This window comes from Haliotis asinina, chromosome 6, assembly GCF_037392515.1.
Source record: "Haliotis asinina isolate JCU_RB_2024 chromosome 6, JCU_Hal_asi_v2, whole genome shotgun sequence".
Taxonomy (NCBI): Eukaryota; Metazoa; Mollusca; class Gastropoda; order Lepetellida; family Haliotidae; genus Haliotis; species Haliotis asinina.
Genome location: NC_090285.1, coordinates 38,999,449 through 39,020,633, shown reverse-complemented (window position 1 = coordinate 39,020,633; position 21,185 = coordinate 38,999,449). Strand labels below are relative to the sequence as shown.

Below are 21,185 nucleotides of genomic sequence, written 5' to 3'. Positions count from 1 at the left end.
GCAGAACAGCAAATCAATGCTCATTATTGTACAATAAAGCACACCTTGACGTCTCATTTAGTTAAGGATACTATGGTTTTCTTTAAAAACACTAATGTTAGAGTATATGTTTGTACATGTGGCAGATGTATCCAGTGGTTACCAATAAACGATAGTCTTCCTGAGATTGATTCCATTAATGTAAAATGTTCTTTAAAAAGCATCACATAACAAATAGAACATGCAATGTCAATCAACATTTTTTCATACACTAACAAGAATTTAGATACGCCCTTAACACAGATACAGTACACTTAGCAACACGAAACGTACAATGTTGCAGAAGTAGTGAATATATCAGAGACTTAGAAGAAGCGAAGATTACAGATATGACTTGATATGAATACTGAAGCAGCATGTAGTAAGATGTGACGGTTTTGCTTTGAGCAAACAAGTGTTGTGTCAGGCCTGTCTCCAATCCAAATCTTTACAATACCTGTGTGGGGAAAACCAGATTAATTTATTCTTATGGCATAAAACTGGTGTCTTTGTCTTACGCACCGCAGCGTCCGGTTTAGTTACATCCACTCGATATGCAAGGCTCGTCAGAGTTATGTTTGTTTCATCAAAATTGTAAACGTGTTAGACATATATCACTGTGAGCTCTCCTCCCATATCAAGCTTACAATAATATCTTGAATACAACTTACTCATGACACCACACATAATGGTTTTCCTCAAATGGCGACAGCACAAACTGTTCCAGAGATAACAGCCTTACACAAATGTAGTATCTCTCTGCTTGACGTTACTGCATCGGACCAGCAACGCCACTGACGAGGAACCAGACCGCGACACCGACCGACTATCCTCATCCAATTTACGACACTCCATTTCCACCCCGTCAAAGCTACCCACACTTGCTGCAGGGGAAATGTTTGGAGAGGCTGGCATTGACGGGGTCAGTGGTGGAGGCCCGGCGACCGATGACACAACACGACGGCCATTTTGAACCATGCTCTGTGGCCTACGATCTTGCGTGTAGCCATTCAGCAGAAGCCTAACGGCACGGGGAGAAGGCCCGGGTGTTAAAATATTCCCCGACTTTGTTCTTCTTATGCTCCCATTTATACCTTTCAAGTGGATGGGCGAACTATCCTTGAACCGGCTGACACACTGCGTTCGCTCTGAATATAGCACCGATCTGGAAGTTCCTTTCAGCTCCGCTAGTTCCTCCCGGCTGAAGCAGCACCTGCATAATGTCCTTTTGAATGCCCGACGAAACTTGCGGGACATCATGTTGTAAAGGATGGGATTCACAGTAGAGTTGAAGAAATAAAGCACACCTGCAAGAAAAAAATATCAGCGGAAAAATATTACTTTTCACACAAACTATTCTTTCATCCTTTCATTTATTATAGTTGATGTTTTGGGACGATCCATTTGCTAACCTTAAATCAGGTTTGATTAATATGACGTACATGAATCTACCAACTTGGCCCAAAACTGCGTTTTGGTTCTTATTGGACTACATCCTTAGAGTGGACATTGCAATCATGAATATTATAATCATTGACCTGTGAGGATCCGGGATAGAATTGGTCTTCAGCAAATAATGAATAACGTGATCGGTTGGTCAGAGGGGTGACATGGTGGTCATCTTGACATTGTGTGGTCTATTATTGGTCTATTAGTGGTATGTTTTTACCTACAGGCCACCATCTTAAAGCTGGGAAACAACGAACAGACAATCAGATATCCTTAAGTGCCTTCCCCATTCAACATTATTGTTTCCGTCAATACTCTTTTGCGGGCGTTGGATGTATTTCTATGCACTTACCAGAAATGTAGAACAAATGACTTTGAAAGTCTAGGAGCTCCAGTGTCCATTGATCACGAGTCAAGTATGACGTCATCAGACGTTGAGAATGGAAAGGGGCCCAGCAGACGAAGAATGCCACAACAACAGCAACTGAAACAGAAAGCATTTCATTAAAGTCAGTGAGATTGATGAGTCTCTTTGTAAGCTAGGTATGCAAATGAAATATCTAGAGTGCTCCACAGCTTAAAGTGTTTCTGTACCGCGATGGTGAATCAAGAATGTTCTCTAGTTAGTACATCCTGTACACCCTGGTCACTGAGATCAGTCCTTTGCCCTGTGGCCTGTCTAGAATGAATCGATCGAAGTGAAAATAGATGTCCACCTGTGGTTTTACAATGGTCTAGATGTATTGGCTTATGTCATTAGACCTGCACATATGTGAGTAGTCTCCCCTGGGAGGCGGGATCAAACCGGATGAGGCTATGATGTGGATGGGGATTCTTTGTAGACACTTCCCTGGCCCCATTTCCAAGATAGATATTTAAATATAAGGTTGCGAGTGGGCACAAATGAATCATTATTGCATCCTTAACATGCATGAATATCTTCCAAGATATTTGGAAGTATGTATTTGAACTGTTTCTGTGTATCATAAGGTCGGCAAAAAATAATCTTTATCTCATGTCAGGATAAAATTGAATTTTTATTGCAAGAAGCAGCGATAAGAAAACACCTTTTTTCCCCTCTTCTACTACCACCTTCTTATAATATACTTTCCTTCGAAAAACAATGATCATTGAATCCACTCACATTTTAAAGCGTACTTCGATGTGAAATATAAAAAATATCATTACATATTTAAACCCGTAATGAGGTATTTATCCTTTGAATTAAATACGAAGACATATCCTGGCGAAGAGGTAACTGATGTTAGAATCAAGGCAACGCAAAATATTTACATGAAACTACACAAACGTCGTGTTGGTGAAGTGGGGCAGTTATGTAAATCATTCTCTTTTCACTGGAAGTGATATTAAATTTGATTATCACTTGTGTCCAATATGATTTGCGACACGTTATTCCACATTACACCTGAATCGGCTTATGGGTCTGCAACGGGCTGAACGTGGGCGTCGATGACCGTTAAGTGGAAGCAACAAACTCGTAAGCCATTAGGTTTTTTGATTGGAGAGAATTGTGGGACTAATTCTATTGACACTGTCGGATGATGGCGGTGACTATTATGCTAGAGGATTGTGGGAATGAAACGGACGTGATGAGTAGCTTTAAACCTAAATGAGAATTTTCATACACAGCATAAATTTAAACTCCTCGCTCCTAGCGTAAATCTGTTCCACCGTGTTAAAAACGATAGAAATCATATTACCACTTCATTCGAAATCCATTTGAATATAACAGCGCTGCTTGAGATGGTACCAGTAAAATATTGCAAATATTCCCGGTCGCTTGTAGAAGAAAAAAGAAACAGTTCATTTTGCTTTTCCACAATGATGACATAAAGGGCTGAAGCCTATATAAATCAGGTTTAGTTCTCAGCTTCGTGTTCGTCCAGTTTTCGGTTTTCCTTCAAGCTATCAGGCGGGTGTTCCAAGTCAGTTTGGCGGCATATTCTGCAATCTTGCAGTCACGAATCACATATCATTTTAATGCATGTCCTATTAATATATGGTCACACGTGTCCTCCATTAAATTAACAGTGAAGATCCGGGCTGGAATTGGCTTTTAGTAAGCCATGCTTGTCGTAAGAGACGACTAACGGGATCGGATGGTCAGACTCCCTGACTTAGTTGACACATGTCATCGTATACAAATTACTCAGTTGATGCTGATGCTGATGCTGATGCTGATGCTGATGCTGTTGCTGATGCTGTTGATCACTGGGGTCTCTGTTCCAGACACTATTATTTACAGACCGCCACAAAATAGCAGGACTAGTCCGGCGTAGAACAATAAGCATCCACTCACTCTCCATTAAATATTCATCGTGAGCATTTAATTGAAACGTTTTTGAAATTTTTGAAAAAACATCAGTTGGTGAATCTGATTGATATAAGTCCATACATGTGCTCAAATGTCACTCGTGCATTGTGAAAATGCAAGTCTTTAAACTCTCCTTACGATTAGTTAGGACGTAACTGAAATGGTTTTAAAATAGATATCAATGTCTACGGACTCCATCAATACGCTGCTTAATTACAAACTGGCTATAAAAAAAGACTCCTTTATTGGATGTTAACTGATATTGGTTATACCTTGTTGTTGTTGGTAAAATCCTATTCGTGAATAGTTGAGAAAAAACAGTTTCCATTCGATTAGCTGGAACATTTAGATACATTTCTCAGATGCAAATGATGTATTGGAGATGTCTTTTATTCAAACCTGAGACAAGCTGTTTCTAGTAGGAGACGTAAACCTAAAGAGTGAACTAAGGCTACCTGTACATGAGCTACCTGTAAAAACCACCATCCACCGTCACAATATATTTTAGTGCTGTAATTCACATTCTCTGAAGTCTGCAGATCTAAAACCATTAAAAACTAGAGGAATAAACATTCGAAAGTATGTACCTAAAACAGCACAAGGGACACTTCAACATTTAGAAATCTTATGTCCTATAACCTGATCAGTGGAACGGAACTAATATACGCTTCGATGCTTCATATCACAGCACTATTCCACCTTCTAATTGGTTTAGCGACTGGACCAGAATTGTTACCTGCATCACACTACGCCCTCCAAGCTGTCTCTACGATTCTGTCAGTCTTCAACATTATCTGGTACGTTTGTACCACCACTCTTTGTAACGAGAGTTTTATATTATCTGTGACCAAGTGACACTTACGGGTATCACACCAACGCCTGTTCTATACCTGTTCTATTTCCACATGAAATCTGCTTAAACCCAAAAGAGGAGGCGTGTACATGGAGATCGTGTGTGTTTTAATCAGCCAACGTTAGTCATCGAAATATAATACGTGGTTTTTTTTGTTGTTTTTTTTTATTTTCACAGGAAATCTGTTGAAACAGGAACAGTGAGACCAGTGTGCGATTCCGGCATGGCGATTGTGTGTTTCTTAATCACCCAATATCACTGACATGATTGCTTGATAAATATACTACTTTCCGGGAAACTGAGAATGCTGGCAATAACACTTTTATGTAACCCTGATCTAGATATTTAACGATTCTGGTAGGTTGACATGAAAGAACAGTATACTGTTAGTAAGTACAACACATGTTGCGATAAGTTAATCCGACACATTACTCACTGTTAGGTAAAGCTTTTATCATATCTGCAAAACGATACAGCACATTGACGTAACATAAAAATGTTGACATAAAAACGACTCGATCATTATGCTTTGATGGAAACGTTTAACTGAAATGGTTATTTCAGAATATTAACCTTCTGATAAAATCGTCAAATTACACCCTTCTGTGGATACGGATACTGACTTGATGGTGCCATTACCATGTAGATTGAATATAAAACGCGTTTTGCCATTCAGTGAGTTTGCACGAACAGGTTTCAGAGCACGTTTGTGTTTGTGTGTGTGTGTGTGTGTGTGTGTGTGTGTGTGTGTGTGTGTGTGTGTGTGTGTGTGTCTGTGTGTCTGTGTGTGTGTGTGATCTGTTATCAGGAAGCACCATTGGGACTTCCTCAAAGGATAACCATAACAACATATGCTTTTACATCGTTGCAGCCAATACTGTCGATAGCAAGGGACATAACTTCGTCATTTACATACCACTAGTGGGATAACCCTACAAGGGTCTGGGGTGATTTTGGATTGGCGAAACGAGGGGTTGGGTGGGAGCGAAAGACTTGTCCTTAATGGAGTTGGCTTAGATCGCCGCCCCCTCTATTTTTTATTCATGTACTCCGATAACTGGAAGATACCGCTGAAGGAGGATAAACGAGATGACAGATGTCCGAAGGTAGATGGCAGCTGATAAGACACTTTTCTCTGTTAAGTTGGTGATTGTATTGCTCCTCACCTTGCCGTGTCGAGATGTGCTTCTCCAGTTCAAAACTGAACTGTCTTCGGACAGTCTTACTTTGACAATTTAGTCAATCATTTCCATCAGAAATATACAAGTGTCAGGGACCGAAAACAAAACCCAACACATTTAGTTTTACTCACCCTTTCATTACATGTTCATTTTAAAAATAATGCAGTTTACCGAATAAATAATAAATATATTGACTGCAAACAGAAACTTGTAGGTAGAATTTCAAAATTGACAAACTTTATGGTCTATGACGTTTCGATACTGATTCTTGTACCGTTGTCAAGCAGAAATATACAACGGTACAAGAATCGAACGCATTGGAACGTCGCACTCTCGGAATAAAGAGGTTCTTATCCATGAAGTAAAAATGCAAATCAAAGGAAGTGAAATTGCGAACCTCATATATTAAGTTTGCCATATGAACATTTAAATCTCAGAATTTTGTTCAACATAGGATAAAGGTTCTTTAACAAATTACAAGGGCGTATGCACGTTACATGAAACACGTGCATTTGTTTCACTGTTCCATCGCCTGCGCCTACCCCATTGTAATGAAACCAATAAACGCGACTTGAATCTATGATGGTTGGTTTAACAACTTTAATCTTCATAACAATAACAAACATTTTCTTTATCATAGAATGTTGAGATGTATATGTTCAACTGTTTGAAATCGTATTGTCATCGTGGTGCTCTTGAAACCAGTTTTTAGACACCTCCCGCCCTCGCCACTTCTCCCCCCTATGGAACAGGCCATTGAGGCGAGTATCGACGTCAACCAGTATTGTCTGCTGATATACATGAAGCACAATTGTAAAACCTCTCCCTCAGAAGACTCATGTTGGTCAAGCGTAGTAGGGTAACCTAGTGTAAAATTAGATCATTCCACATCTCGCCTACAGTGATCATTAAGGAATTGCAAGCTACTGACATCGATGTATGGATAGAGGTGTTTGTACATCCATGGATCGTGTTATAGCGGGTTACTTCAAGCTGAGGGACTGAGGCCTAATGATACAGGAGACTGATTGGACTGGAACAAACAAGTAAATCACAACACAGAAATACTTTTACGTCTTTCTGAGGGTCGATGGGTGGGTTGTTACTTACAAACCCGATCACTACACAGGTCACCGACTAAACTGATACTTCTGGTCAGTTGTACGTTTAATGGAAACAAACAAGCAAACACGTTTGTACCAGATGAGTCATGTGTCGAGAAGTATTAGACATTCTGCAAACGAAATATGTATAGAGACGCTTCCTTATGTTAACTTTAAGTAGCCTTTAATGTGAAATGTGTATTGCACAGCAGAAAGCCAGAGCGAGGCTTACATTTCCGTGTCGAACGCACTGACCAAGATTCTCTGTTATCGTTTAGCCTGTCTTCGTGAAAACATGGTTTTTACAGAGACATTCGTAAAATACCAGGACTATAAAGTCAAGAACATTGAACAAGTGTAAAATCCAGTCCTGGAACGGACATGGAGAACCATCTCTTCATGTTGCCATACAGCACTATTTACCTGTGTCATGATCTTTTGAAACCATTCAATTTCATGAAAATATTCAAAAAACGCAAGAACTGATTAATAATCTGCAACATCTGAGAAAAATGGTTTAATTTAAGCCATGCGACATGACAGGCTCTGCATTTCATCATGTGACCTATAACAAAGCAAAAGTAAACTCTTTCAGCCAGCTCTTAAATGAGATTTCTGTCATGTTGTTTCTGGACTCACAGCAAAACTTTGTCAAATATTTTTAGAAAATGTCATCTTCTATAACGAGAAACGAGAAACCTGCTCTGTTAACTTTCAGACTGACAGGCACAGAATCATTAGATAATATAGCGTGGAATAGTTAATTAACTGGCTTGGAGAATGGAGAATGGAGAATGGAATGCTGACCGAAGAGCTCCTTGTTGAGAGGAATAATCATGGTGAATAACTACCCATGGCCTAAAAACAAGGAGGTTCAGGGTCTGTATTCTCTAAAAAGGAATAAAGAGTCATTTTCATCATCTACTAACTTACTTCGGGTGTTGTTGAGCTAAAGAAGTTTGGATATTATATTTTGTACAGAATTTTTAGTAACTCGGGGATACCATGTTTGTAGGTATTGTCCAGTTTAGGAAAAGTACCATGATTTCATTTGCAGAAATTTCGCTTACACTTGAGCGTAGTACCGGTACCTAAAGCAACGTGTTGTTAAACAACTTACTTGTGCGATTACAGTCCTAATCCCGATTTTGTCACGATATGCATTGGATATATTGGATAAACCGAATTTGAATAATCCGAATTCAGTTCATCACCAAGTCTTGTTTGATGAAGGTGTTAGAATCTGCAATAAAACGCCGTTCACTCTGTAAAAATGACGTTCCACTGATTGTTACACTTCCTTACTGGTCCAACTCCTAAACGCCCTCAACGACTTTGCCGGTAAATGTTCTAGTAGTGTAGAATTACCTTCAGTCCAAGCGACTTTATCGTGTACGCCATGGCTTATGTTTAGGTAAGTCTGCATTACATCAATTTTCCTAGATACATATTAGGGGTAGTCCCTCAATACACATGTTCTCCTTAACCTTTTATACTGAAGTTACTCTTCCTACCTTGAACTAATTAAGTAGCTCAAATTGGTTGTGGTCGACTTACTTGGCTGTCAATGGATTTTGTCGGTAGTCCTGCCAGAGAGTGGTTTCAGCTTTTTCTCTCGGAAGAGCGGTTCACTCATCAGCGTGTGCATTTACTCATGGTTTGTTAATCAGCGATCTTTGTCAGTGATGGATGTTGGGGCTTTGATACCTGAGCTTCCCTGTCTTTAAGTACTATTAGTTGCTAATAACGAAAATGTGACATCTTACAGCTTTTCCCAGGTACAGTATCCTCCCAAAAATATGTGCGACCTCTAAATTATGGTGATCAGTATGTACACTATGGGCATACTACATATTTTGTGCTTCTTACATGTAGCTCACAGTGACTAAAGGAGGGACGTGAGGGGAAATGGACTAGTCGGTGTGAAGAATTAACATTTCAGCCATTGGGACACACACACACACACAAACAAACAAACACACACACACACACACACACACACACACACACACGTCGTACGTAAATTCATATTCCATATCTGGTGCAATCGTATTTTGTATATATGTGAGCCGAGACTCCCGTTGTAACAGGCGTCAAGTAAACATCTTTGTTGCTTTCGTCACTTTCATCTTAGAATCAGTCCGTCGAGTTTGAACAGGTATCCACCGTTGACATCACCCTGTATGCTTGAGTCACAACATGTTTCTCTACAGAACTTCACGTTGACCTCAGATTGGGTGACGTTTGACGCAGTCAGTCATAATTTGGGCAGATTACTAGTTACGCATGATCCAATACAACAGCACGCCATTATACTTAAAAACAGATATTCCAAATGATTTGTAATTACTGCTACATTATATATTTGGATCTTGTCATTCATACGTGGAATGTTTAATCACATGTTCAAATAAAATGAACTAACGATAGGCATGATCCAGCAAGATTCTACAATGAAACATTAACATTTCTTAAAACATTCAAGTCTTGCGACCTTCAATCAAAACACGAGTGATGTACCCTAAATGATGGCCCAACCAACTCATAAAAAATGTATCCGTTTTTCCTAAAAAATACCAAACTTCTTTCAGCCTGAATGTGGTACACCTACACCTACATGCCATACAATGTACTTTGCAGTCTCCGTAATTTTCTATGGACTCTACTGTTGTTGTAGGAAAGTAATAATGGACAGTTGATTAGAAAACCTTTTGTATACTGGACCATAGGATGACCTTTCATATTAAGAATCATACTGATTGGATCTGAATAGAACCCGCATGCCATCTATACAGAGTGTGTCTGTTATTTATACTGTTTTACATGTTGGTGTGGGTTGACATGAACATGCTCCATGTACATGTATAACGACATCTCCAGAGACTAAAAAGTGTCGACCTTCTGTGGAACGGATTCAGTTCTGTGTAATGGGCAGAATGGTGGTGAAACTATAATGAATTCTATGCATGGATCACCGATGCTCTTCCAGCTTCAGAAGTTAAGGTTTACCTCTTACGGTCGTGTTTAGGGACATGTCATGAATTGGTGCTAGCCTCTTAAATATTTCAAATTGCTGATGACAAATAAGCATTTTACTTCTGCCGTTGGACAAAACCTAATATTTCGACAAGATCCTCCATCAACCGAGACATTTTGTGTAAAATGCAAAAGTATTTTAGATTACAAAAAGAACCAAAACCTGAAAGTGAAGCCAAATCAGATCCAGATGGCCATCTTCATAACGTTCAGTTGCTAACGGTTAGAGGAATGGTGTAAATTCACCTACGGTAATACAGGAAGTATATGTACTGTAAGTCCTCATGGCCCCTAGTATGGTGATCTACCTTCAATTGTTAACGATGTATAGCCACTTTATACCTTGTATTGCTGTCTATAGTTAAAGTGTTCTAGATCTGATTGCTAGTTTTAAATTCGAATCTGTGATAATCTAGTTATTTTACTATCCTTCGTTGACATGTTTTTACAATTTACCATTAATTGTTATGGATAAAAGTAATTGTTCTCGTCACGATATAGCTGAAATATTGCCGATGTGATGATAAATTGTAAGTCACTCACTCTTAATGTTCGGAAATATGAAACTACAGTGCCAGAGTACATCTACTTACAGCACAGATTCTGGTGGGAAAACAACGAAAATAATGTTGACGGATCACTTTTTACACAAACAGGACAAAAACATATCCTTCACTGGCCGTATCATCCCCCATTCTCACAATCTGCATAAACAAGTCATTATTTAAAGCCACATACACTTCCCTGTACAGAATAATATACCTTAGGCTTGCCAGGATGTTGTTAGTTCATACCCATGTTTACTTGATAATCCTTGTTACTTTTACCATTATTCCACTGTTCATTAGTTGCAACTGTAAACCCATCCCCATACGGTCCCCTATGCGACTCATCCATCTCATTCAATGCCAGTCCTCTGAAACTTTAATAACATTAAACCTCTCACCTAGCATCTTAATAACAGCCTTCCTGGCCGTTGCCTTTGCCGAGTTCTTAAAGCCAGCTTCAGCGGATCCTCCAAACTGCGACTTCTTCAAGGTGATCCCTATCAGTATGTACATGATGCTTATGATTCCCATAGGCAATACGAAGAACACAAAGAAAGACACTTGAAACATGTGCTTCATGAAATCAATCCATGCCAGTGGAATGTTGCACTGCTTTGAGTCCTCTATTGGTTTTGTCGTGTTGGGATACTTGAGATAATAGAACACTCGGGTGTGGATGGGGTACGGCATTGCACTGGCACAGGCCACTATCCATATGATGACTATTATCCGTATAGCACGGGAGAGATTGGATAGGGTTTGAGCTTTTATCGGATGACAGATTGCAACGTATCGTTCCACTGTGAAGGCAGTTATCGTCAACACAGATGCGTACGAAGTCATTTCAGAAAGAAAGGATTTGAAAATACAAAACACCTCCCCGAATCGCCATGGATACGCTTCCCAGATGCTGTATAGTTCCGGTGGAAGACCTGAAAGTACAATGGTAAATAGTTACCTCAAGTACAAGAATATACAAAGAACACAACCTAAAACACTGTTAGCAGAAAGATTAAAATTTACATCGAGCAAAGATCAGTATATGACAGGTATCAACCCCAATATCCTGGCAAATAATTTGGAGCATCTATTTCGGAAATGTATTGTTTCCAGTCTTGCTGAGGAAAGGAAGGAGGGAGCAGGAATGTGTCTTTCATTTCCGCATTTGTATTGAAACTGTCTTGATATTCTCCAGATCCATCCGAGATCTAATTCGAAATGCATAGAAATCTACAAGTCTTACTGATATTTTAACTTTTCATCCTGAGGATGAAGGATTTGGAATGGGATGACCCTTAGCCTAAATACAACTGTAATTTATGGTGGAAGTATAGACCATGGCCTAGATTTTCGAAGCTTTCTAAGCGCAGAGATAACCGTTAGTTAATGTAAATGTATGGCATTTACGACAATAATAGCGCTAAGAGAGCTTTAGGAATCTAGGCCGATTTCTGGTGTCCTTCGCCGTGATATCTGTGGAATATTGCTACAAAAGGCGTAAAACTAAACTCTTTATCTTACTGAAATGGACAGTCTGACAGTCGATTAAAATCTGTTTTAAGTACAAAAGCACTTCTCTGGAGATACTTAAATAGACAACATCAACGTTGCGTCAAAAGCTTTTTCTTTGGGCGTCATTGATTTAGATGGGCCGTATACAAAATATGTGAGTCTTCCCTTTGAAGAGATGAAAGCAATGAGCGATCATATTACTATGGAACACTTCCTGTCTGAGTATTCGGACCACTTAATGTGTTTGGCTATTACCATAAGCAAGAACGACACGAGGTGATAGCCAATACAAATCTTAAGGACGCTCTAAATTAGTGCTGCAAATTGGGTAAGGCATAACCAAGGTAGTCCAGTCAATGAAATAATAGTTCTCAGAAGATGAGATACACAATTTTCGATAACCTTATTTCCTTGAGTGCTTCACCTTTGACAAGCCGTTATTAAGTGTCTAGTCTTAGGTGTTGACCGGACAGTGATTATTATGTCGGCCAGTCATGCAAACCCATCATAAAACTGAGAATTAATTCTTAATTAATGACGTACATGTACAAAATTATGTCTAACTCTGACATTTATCCAAATGGCCTTGATCGATGTAGTAACGTTAGAGATTTCAATCGAGTTGCTTGGCCGGGAACATCAAAGTATTATTATGGAAACGCAGATCCATTTCTTTTATTCGTAATCAGGGATGACAGTGCTGATACTTCTGTGACAAACCTGATTCTATCTTGATGACAATGACATTTCTGAGGAGCACACTGAATTCCCTTCTTGATTCATAATAAAGAAAACGACACATTCTGAACAGAAGTCAAAAGGAATATCATTTTGGAGATTGAATTTATTTTACACTTCAAATGTGCCATATCTTTGAAACACCACCTCAAAGCGCCAGCCCAAAAGAACTTCTGAGTTTAATCATACTTTGATAAAACATAACCAAAGCAATAATATGGTGTGCTCATTGTCCCAAAATACTTTAACAGTATTTCATAGTTTAATATTTAATATTTAAAAATGTAGCTGCTTCCCTCTCAAAAGATCGTGGTCCTTGGCTTTCAATGCATAACGAAAGAAAAGGGCTGAGGAGAGATTGACGTGGGTTAAGATCCAATTCAAGATTCATAATATACTGTTCAGTGTGAGGGTGTGTTGTTTGGACTAGTCTAAGTGAACAGACAATGGACCAGGGACATCGCAGTAAGCAGTTTAACATGGATCTCCCACATTAGGTCCGCCAGTCCTTGCTTTATTCCCGCCATGCCGAACACTACACAGGTTAACACCAAGTCCCCTGTGACAATGTGACGTGACCAGAGAGTCGTACATCCAGCCTTGTGCTATAGGTGACTGAAAGGGGGTGAGCGAGTAGGTGAGTGAGTTGAGTTTTAAGGTGCTTTTAGCCCTATTCTACAACGGCGGGGGACACCAGAAAAAGCCTCACGTGTCGTACACATGTCGGGACGAACCTTTGGCGTGACGAACAAACACTTTGTACTACGAAGACAGACACTCTGTCGACCAAACTCTGTCTTTTCTATGTTGTTTGACATTGCACACACAGTGTAAATACTCCAGTCTGGACCAGAAAATACAGTGATCAACATCATGCGCTTTCATCTACGCTGGGATCCGACCAAGTCAGCGAATATGACCACCCGATCCGATTTGTTGCTTAAAACGACACACATCGGTTGCAGAAAACTAATTCTGTTCATGGGTAATAAAAGGGTAGTTTGAAACCCAGTCAATCCTGAACATACAACACTGTTGTGTTTAACAAAATGTCAATGAAAATCGTAATTTTACAAAATTAGTTTTGCGACACGTCCAAGACACAAGCTGTTCAGATAAATATTCAACGATAATCACATGACTTTCGCATTCATCATGTCTTTCAATTTAAAAAAACCAAACTGTCCCACCTATGTGACTAATGTTCAGAAAATATATATGTTAACCCATTTTTTTGCTTCGCTGTAATCTCAGATCCCTACATTTCACTTTCGTATATCTGGTTCATGCATTAAACATACAGAAAGCCGCGACACGCCCATGGAAGATGAATAAACGACATATTCAAGACACTGAAAAATCTATTTCAGGATATAACCTCATTTGTTGTGTTTAGTGTGACATTATTCGAAATATTAGATGCATTCTACATGTATGAGACTCCACAAGAGGTGAAAAATTATCTGGTGACGCTAATAACAAAGGATTTTTCTTCTAGAGAATTATTCAAAAGGAAAACGAACACATATTAAAGCCTAAGTCATGTATCACGCTAACAACAACTCGGGGGATGTCTTTACGCCAATTACCTTGCTTTAGCGTCAATGATAAGGGTTCAGCAGGCAGATGAATGACGTATTTGCTAAGATTTCTTGGATGAAAAACAAAGATATTGCACCATAAACGGTAGGTTCACGAAGGGACAACGACGCCTAGAGTCACCTGGTTTTCGAAAAAACTTCAGATATTTCCATTTAACTGCATCGTGATGTGTACGATAAATCCGATTTAGATTATATCCATGTCCTGCGTCATCTTTGTAACATTTTCCCACTCTCAATTCCCCTTCAGGCTGTAAAAGTCCAAACTTTAATTGATTCCAACAGTTGAACATATTCACCACAATCAAACGTGATCACAGTTTTACAGCTATTGGCTAAAATGAATCTGTCGATGTTTGACGTAGGCCATGGACAGCCAAACAGTGTTTTAAAATGCAATACAAGGTTGAAAATGAACATGCAATAGAACTGTTATGTCCTGTCTGAAAGGATTACCCGTTTCAACAAGTAGGAAGCTCAAAAGAGTACATCAAACCCGTTAACAACGCTTCGCTCCTCACAGAATCTGCTGCATTAAGCTTACCATATATCGATGGAAGAAATCTACTTTACAACCTGATTAGTCCCGGAACTGATACAGAATCACAGAACATCACAACACATCACAGGGCATCGCAGAGCAGGCGTGTGTCTGTAAGAGGATGTAACCTGAGATCCGGGCTGTGAAACCCTAAAACCGTTTTACGAGAATTATCATTCAAGGGAACTTTCATGACTTTCAGGGTCATTCCATGAGTGTTTTAAAAATGCTTTATCAATGAATCTCAAGAGAGTTTTCATATTTTGAGTTTCGCTGGAAAGACTAAGGATGCCGGATGACACATGCCTAACAGCGTTATCACAAAGAGAGTGCAGACTTTCTTTTAAGACTGCGGTCTTACCGCATCAAATAGTGTGACAAACATGAAAGTTCGTTTTTTTTGTAAAGATAGTCGACGTCACATCCTGCAGTGTATGACACAAACATAGCATAATCTACCGTCACAGCGTCTGCCATTGCAAAACCACACACCTCCATTACCATCACAAATGCTTTTTAGTTTGATTTCAGAAAGTATTTCTTATGAAATAATGTACCGAAAGAAATCTCCCTTACTGCTTGACAAATTAATTCCAGATTGTAAAAGGCCTCTATTCTGACGACAAAACAAGACTACCAACATTTTCTCGAGTACACTTCATGAAAAGTAACATACAAAAATCTCCGTTACATCAAAGATTGAGAAACTTTGTACTTGGATTTTTTTCTGTTGCTGGAAAAAAGAAACTCTCATGTTTTATGGGCAACAAAATACAAATATGTGTTATTATCATTTTTTTGTCTGCCCACTTGCCACAGAATACTGATATCTCGTGACCTTAAAAGACAGAACAGATAGCCTTACTTCATGATTGCGGAAAGAAAAGAGCACAGAGACAGCCATGCGGGATATTTGCTCAATTCGGATCTGTACATAAAGTTTCAAACCGTAACTTTATGCTTTGCCAGTACTGTCAACGTGACAACAACGGACACAAGTGTATCACTGTGAACAAATGATACCCGGTGAATGGGGGTCATGGAAGGCAAACTGAACAAATTATGTGTTTTGAAAAAAAATGTAGAAGCCATTTTGCCATCTTGTTTGTTTGTTATCTAACATCACATTCGGCAATATTCAAATGGTATAGCAGCGGTCTGTAAATAATCGATTCTGCACCATACAATCCAGTGATCAAAGGCATGAGCATCGATGTAGCATGCAATTTGCATACGATGACGTGTCACCAGATGAGCTAGCGTGACCATCGGACCGGTGTAGATGCGTCTTACGATAAGCATAATCTTAATGTGCAGATGACCAAATCTAACCAGACTAATGAAGAGTAACAATGAGCTGGTATAAGACTTAGTCTTTTCTAAATCCGTTATACTATTGTGTTTTGCAATGAGGCTTTGAAAATCGTGACCTTACAAGAACATTCTGTCAAGTTTTGCGACAGGTTCTCGACAGTGTGCTCTGTGCATACTACATTTTTAATATTCCCGGATGATAACATGACTTTTACATTCAACATGTTTTGTCTTGTTTTCAGTTTTAAACTGAAGGCAGTCCAACGTTTATGTTCAGAAGAAATCATATGTAAAATCTTTGTAAACGTTGTAAACTCAAATCCCCACATTTCACCACAGATGCTAAACGTATCTAAGTATTCGACGATAATCACACAACTTTCACATTCTTCGCGATTTCCAATTTCAAAATGAAGGCTGTCTAAGATCTAACTCCTGCACAGAAATAATTTTCGTTTACCCATTTCTTTGTAGACGTTGTCTGTGATCTTCTGGTTGATTTGACTGTGGTTCGTTGACGGGTTTTTATATTTTATATGTATTTATGGTGAATGTACAAGTTGTTTTGGTCACTATATGGCTGAAATATTGACGATGTGACTTTAACAGTTAACTCATTGACTCTCTCATTGTAGACGGCGTAACATCTAAGTCATACATTTCGCTTTCACATATCTGGTTCATACATTAAACATGTCAATACTAAAAATATTTAAAATATTAAAATATTAAAAAGTCGCAACACGAGCATGGAGGATGAATAAGCGACATATACAATATAGTGAAAAATGAGTTTCAGGAAATAACTTCATTTGTGTTTAGTGTGACATTTCGAAATATTAGATACATTTTATATGCATGAAACTCCACAAGAGGAGAAAAAATATCTAGTGACGCTGATGATAAAGGATTTTTTAGAATTATTCAAAAGATAAAAGAACACATTTCTAAAGTCTAGGGCACATGTACAGCTTAAAACTCGGAGAATAATTTATATTTTCGCCAATTTTCTTGCTTTAGAGGCAATGATAGAAGTTCACAAAACAGCAGGTAAAAGAGACATGTATTTTGTAAAGATTTCTTAGATGAAAATCAAAGACATTGCACAATAAACGGTAGGTTCATGAAAGGACATAGACGCCTGCAGTCATTTGGCTCTTGAAAGAAAAAATACTTTAATTATTTCGTTTAAACTACATCGTGATGTGTCTAATAGATCTGATTTAGATCATATCCATGTCCTGCGTCATCTTTGTAACATTTCACCGCTCTAAATTGCCCTTCAGGTTCTAAAGCCCAAACTTTAATTGATTACAAAAGTTGAACAAATTCACCGCAATCAAACGTGAACACAGTTTCATAGCTCTTGGCTAAAACGAATACGTCGATGTTTGAGGTCTTCAGTGGACAGCCAGAGAGTGTATTGAAACGCAGTAAAAGGATACTAGTGGAAAGAACATGCAATGGAACTGCTATATCCTGCCTTTAAGGATTACATGTGGGAAGTGAAAAGTGAAAAGGCTCTTCATATAGCATGAAGCTAGTTATCAATACATCGCTCCAAGCCGAATGCATTTAATAATGTCCTTTGCATTAAATGTATCATGCGTCCATCATATTGATGGCCATTTACTTCACCACAAATACTAATCAGTCTACCCAGTAGTCCGGCACTAATACAGAATCAGAGAACATCACCGGACATCGCAGAAGAGGCGTGTATCTGAGGAAACATAATCCTTGATATTCGACTGTGAACCATTTTCATAAGAATTCTTATTCAAAGGACCTTTCATGACTTTTAGGATTAGTTTAAAGTGTGTTAAATGGATTGCAAGAGTCTTCATATGGTGGGTAAACTTGAAATTTCAAAGATTAAGGATTCTACCTGACTCATATCTCACAATGGCATCACAAAGTCTATGCAGATTTACGTTGTAAGCGTATGTTTTTAACGTCAATACAAAGACAAAACATGAAAGTTCTTTTTTTAATGATCTTACAAGATAAATCCTGCAGTATGTTGCATAACCATGCATTAATTAACAATCATAGAATCTGTCGACGGGAAAAGCCGTGTTTGAATGAGCATAAAACCCCTTATTATTATTTGAGATAGTAAATCTTTTTATGAAAATAATGTACCGAGACACGAACAAATGAATCGGTTTACTTTTTGACCGCTTAAGCAACAAATGAAGTCCATATAGTAATAGGTACCATTTTGAAACAAAATAAACACTCACACGAGTATTCTTTTGTGAAAGAATCTCATAAAATCTCATTTGTCACTTTGCAAAAACAAAATTGGTGGCAGTAATGTTGCTTCACTGGAAAGAGTTCGATATTTCCCCTGTAACGAATCTGGGTTTCCACGGTGACCAAGAGGTATCTTTGTCCAAAATGATACATGTTCAAGCATAGAAGTCAGCTCACGATCCAGACTAATCACTTTTATTAAACCTTTTTTAAACTTTCGATAATGTGAAAAAGGTCAAGCTAGAATTCCCCCATTGGTAGTAATATTTCTGGCCCTTAACGTGAGTTTGGTCCTATCCATGGACAAATGGCGTCATATGCCACTGGACATCCAAGTGACAGAATGGACATCCAAATGACAGAATGAATAAGAACATTTGGAGATAAAGCGTATGTGTTTGTGTAGGAATATTACAGTAGACCACACGGAAGAAATGGAAAAACTACCTATTTTATTATTACTATGTATTAGTCACAACTAGGACGATGCCATTGCTTGAACTGGTTCGCAACAGATAATATTGTGGTCAACAGCTGCGTTACTTATGACATGAACATTCCATCTTTCCCAGTATGATACGTATGCATCTTGTACCTTCCTCAACGAGTGGACTGCATGAGATCATCCATGTACAGTATGGTTCAAAATTATTGAGAATAGCTAATGCATTTCATATTATTAAACGAGAACAAATCAGATAAAATTGAATGTATTGTGAAAGTGAACTGACCTTTTCATGTTGTGTAGGTAACAATTTAATATTTTATCAAGTCTCCTTGAGCTTCACGGCACAGTCTAAGACGGGTAGGCATACTTCCTATCAGAGAGGTTAGTGTCTCGTGAGTTATGCTGTCCCAGTATCGGACCACTTCTCTCTTCATGTCTTCAATTTTTGTCAACCCCTTTTGATTCACACATTCCTTCATCATCCCCCAAATGTTCTCAATGGGATTTAAGTCAGGACTATATGCAGGAAATGGTAATGCAGTCACATTTTTCTCCTGAAACCACTGCTTGGCATGTTTTGCGGTGTGTTTAGGATCATTATCTTGCTGCAAAATCCAGTCATTTCCATAAAACACATGTGCACTTGGAAGGAGAAAATTATCTAATATGTTAATGTAGCGTTGACTTGTCAGATTTCCCTCAAACACACACAGCGGGGTCGTTCCTAATAAGGATATCCCTCCCCATACATGAAACATTGGGCTGTATTTAGGTCGTCGATACAACGGTGCTGACGCAGACTTTGTCCATATTTTCACATTATTGGGATATACCCATATTGAGCTTTCATCAGTAAAAATCACATTTTCCCAGTCAAAGTTTTCATGTGCCAAACACCACTCAACACGCCTGTCTTTATGTTCTTGTTTCATGAGAGGAGAAGGAATTCCAGTCTCTTTCTCCCATCCAAGATCAATCAAATTTCTTCTAACTGTAGATTTTGATACGACTGTTGATCCCCTTTCTATCATTTCATACCTGATGTTGGAGATGCTTGCCCTTTGCTTTTTAGACGCTAAAATTCCCAGCCGGACGCGATCTGAGAAGTCCAATTTTCTGGGTCTCCCTGCTCCTTTCTGGTGCCCCAAATCCTTTCCCTCTTTAACATTCTTCCTAATCCTATACACAGTAGAAAGAGGAGTTCCTGATCTCTCTGCCAATGTATTTACATCATCAATTCCTTGATTACACAACTCAAAAATCAACCTTCTTTTATCTTCAGCAGACATTGTTGACAGTGCTGAGGAAAATGACGTCTGCTACAAATTCAGGGGAGGTAACTCTAATTGTACTATACTCAGTAGGCCAAGATGAGTTACCTCCCTTATACCATTACTTAGTTTTAAGTATCAGTGAATCAGTTGAGGTGTTAGGATAGCTCAAAGTAAGAAGAAAAATTCTCAATAATTATGAACCAGACTATATAACTCTAACATGTTCTTGAAGATACATGAATACTCGTATACTCGATACTCGTATTTTTACAATGTGAGATTTGGAATATACATGTCAGGCCATATGAAGAAGGGTTCGTAAGTGAGGTAACAATTAGGATGAGGTGTAAAATAACATTCATTCTCATCAGTAATCGTTGTCAGCTTATAGTAACACCGAAAATTGCCGTTCCTGTGTTATTTCAGGCTTCATGGGCTCGTGTCCCGCTTAAGCTATAATTTACTGCCGTCGTCTGAGAATGCAATAAAATTCGTTCAAGCAGAATAACAGCATCCATCAGTGTCTTTATAACATGTTTCTGCACTGAGCTGCCCTCTAGGCAGAAGATCAAACTTAAATTGATCCTGAACGTTAGCTGTTACATGTTTGGATGCAAATATAAACAATCAATTTCCAGAAGACTGGACCTATAAACGAGGCCGTACACTCAAAACAAATCTGTAAAGTGGTTGTTCAAAATGCCATTTACCATTTAACTGAACTGGCTCCTTGGAGCGAGTGATTAAATACGTGCAAACTGGTAATAGCGTTCCCATATATACTATTGAACAGCCTAAGGAATACTGGAAAAGAAAACCGGAAACTAGAATGCGTGTAACACAAAATGAGTGACTGAGTGAGTTTAGTTTTACGCCACGCTCAGTAGTATTCCAGCTATATGGCGGCGGTCTGTAAGTCATCGAGTCTGGACCCATCCAGTGATCAACAGCATGAGCATCGATCTGGGCAATTGG

At 38.7% G+C, this 21,185-nt stretch overlaps 1 protein-coding gene across 1 annotated transcript in view; it reads right to left on the bottom strand.

Moving 5' to 3' along the window:
* Positions 1 to 277: 277 nt before the first annotated feature.
* Positions 278 to 21,185, bottom strand: part of LOC137287259 (pyrokinin-1 receptor-like) — a 62,617-nt gene continuing 41,709 nt past the window's right edge. The window contains exons 2-4 of the mRNA XM_067819490.1: positions 10,922 to 11,455; positions 1,820 to 1,951; positions 278 to 1,325 (exon numbers count right to left, since the gene is read on the bottom strand). Of these exons, the coding sequence (XP_067675591.1) occupies positions 757 to 1,325; positions 1,820 to 1,951; positions 10,922 to 11,455 (1,235 nt within the window). The 3' untranslated portion in view covers positions 278 to 756. The remainder of the gene's footprint in view (positions 1,326 to 1,819; positions 1,952 to 10,921; positions 11,456 to 21,185) is intronic.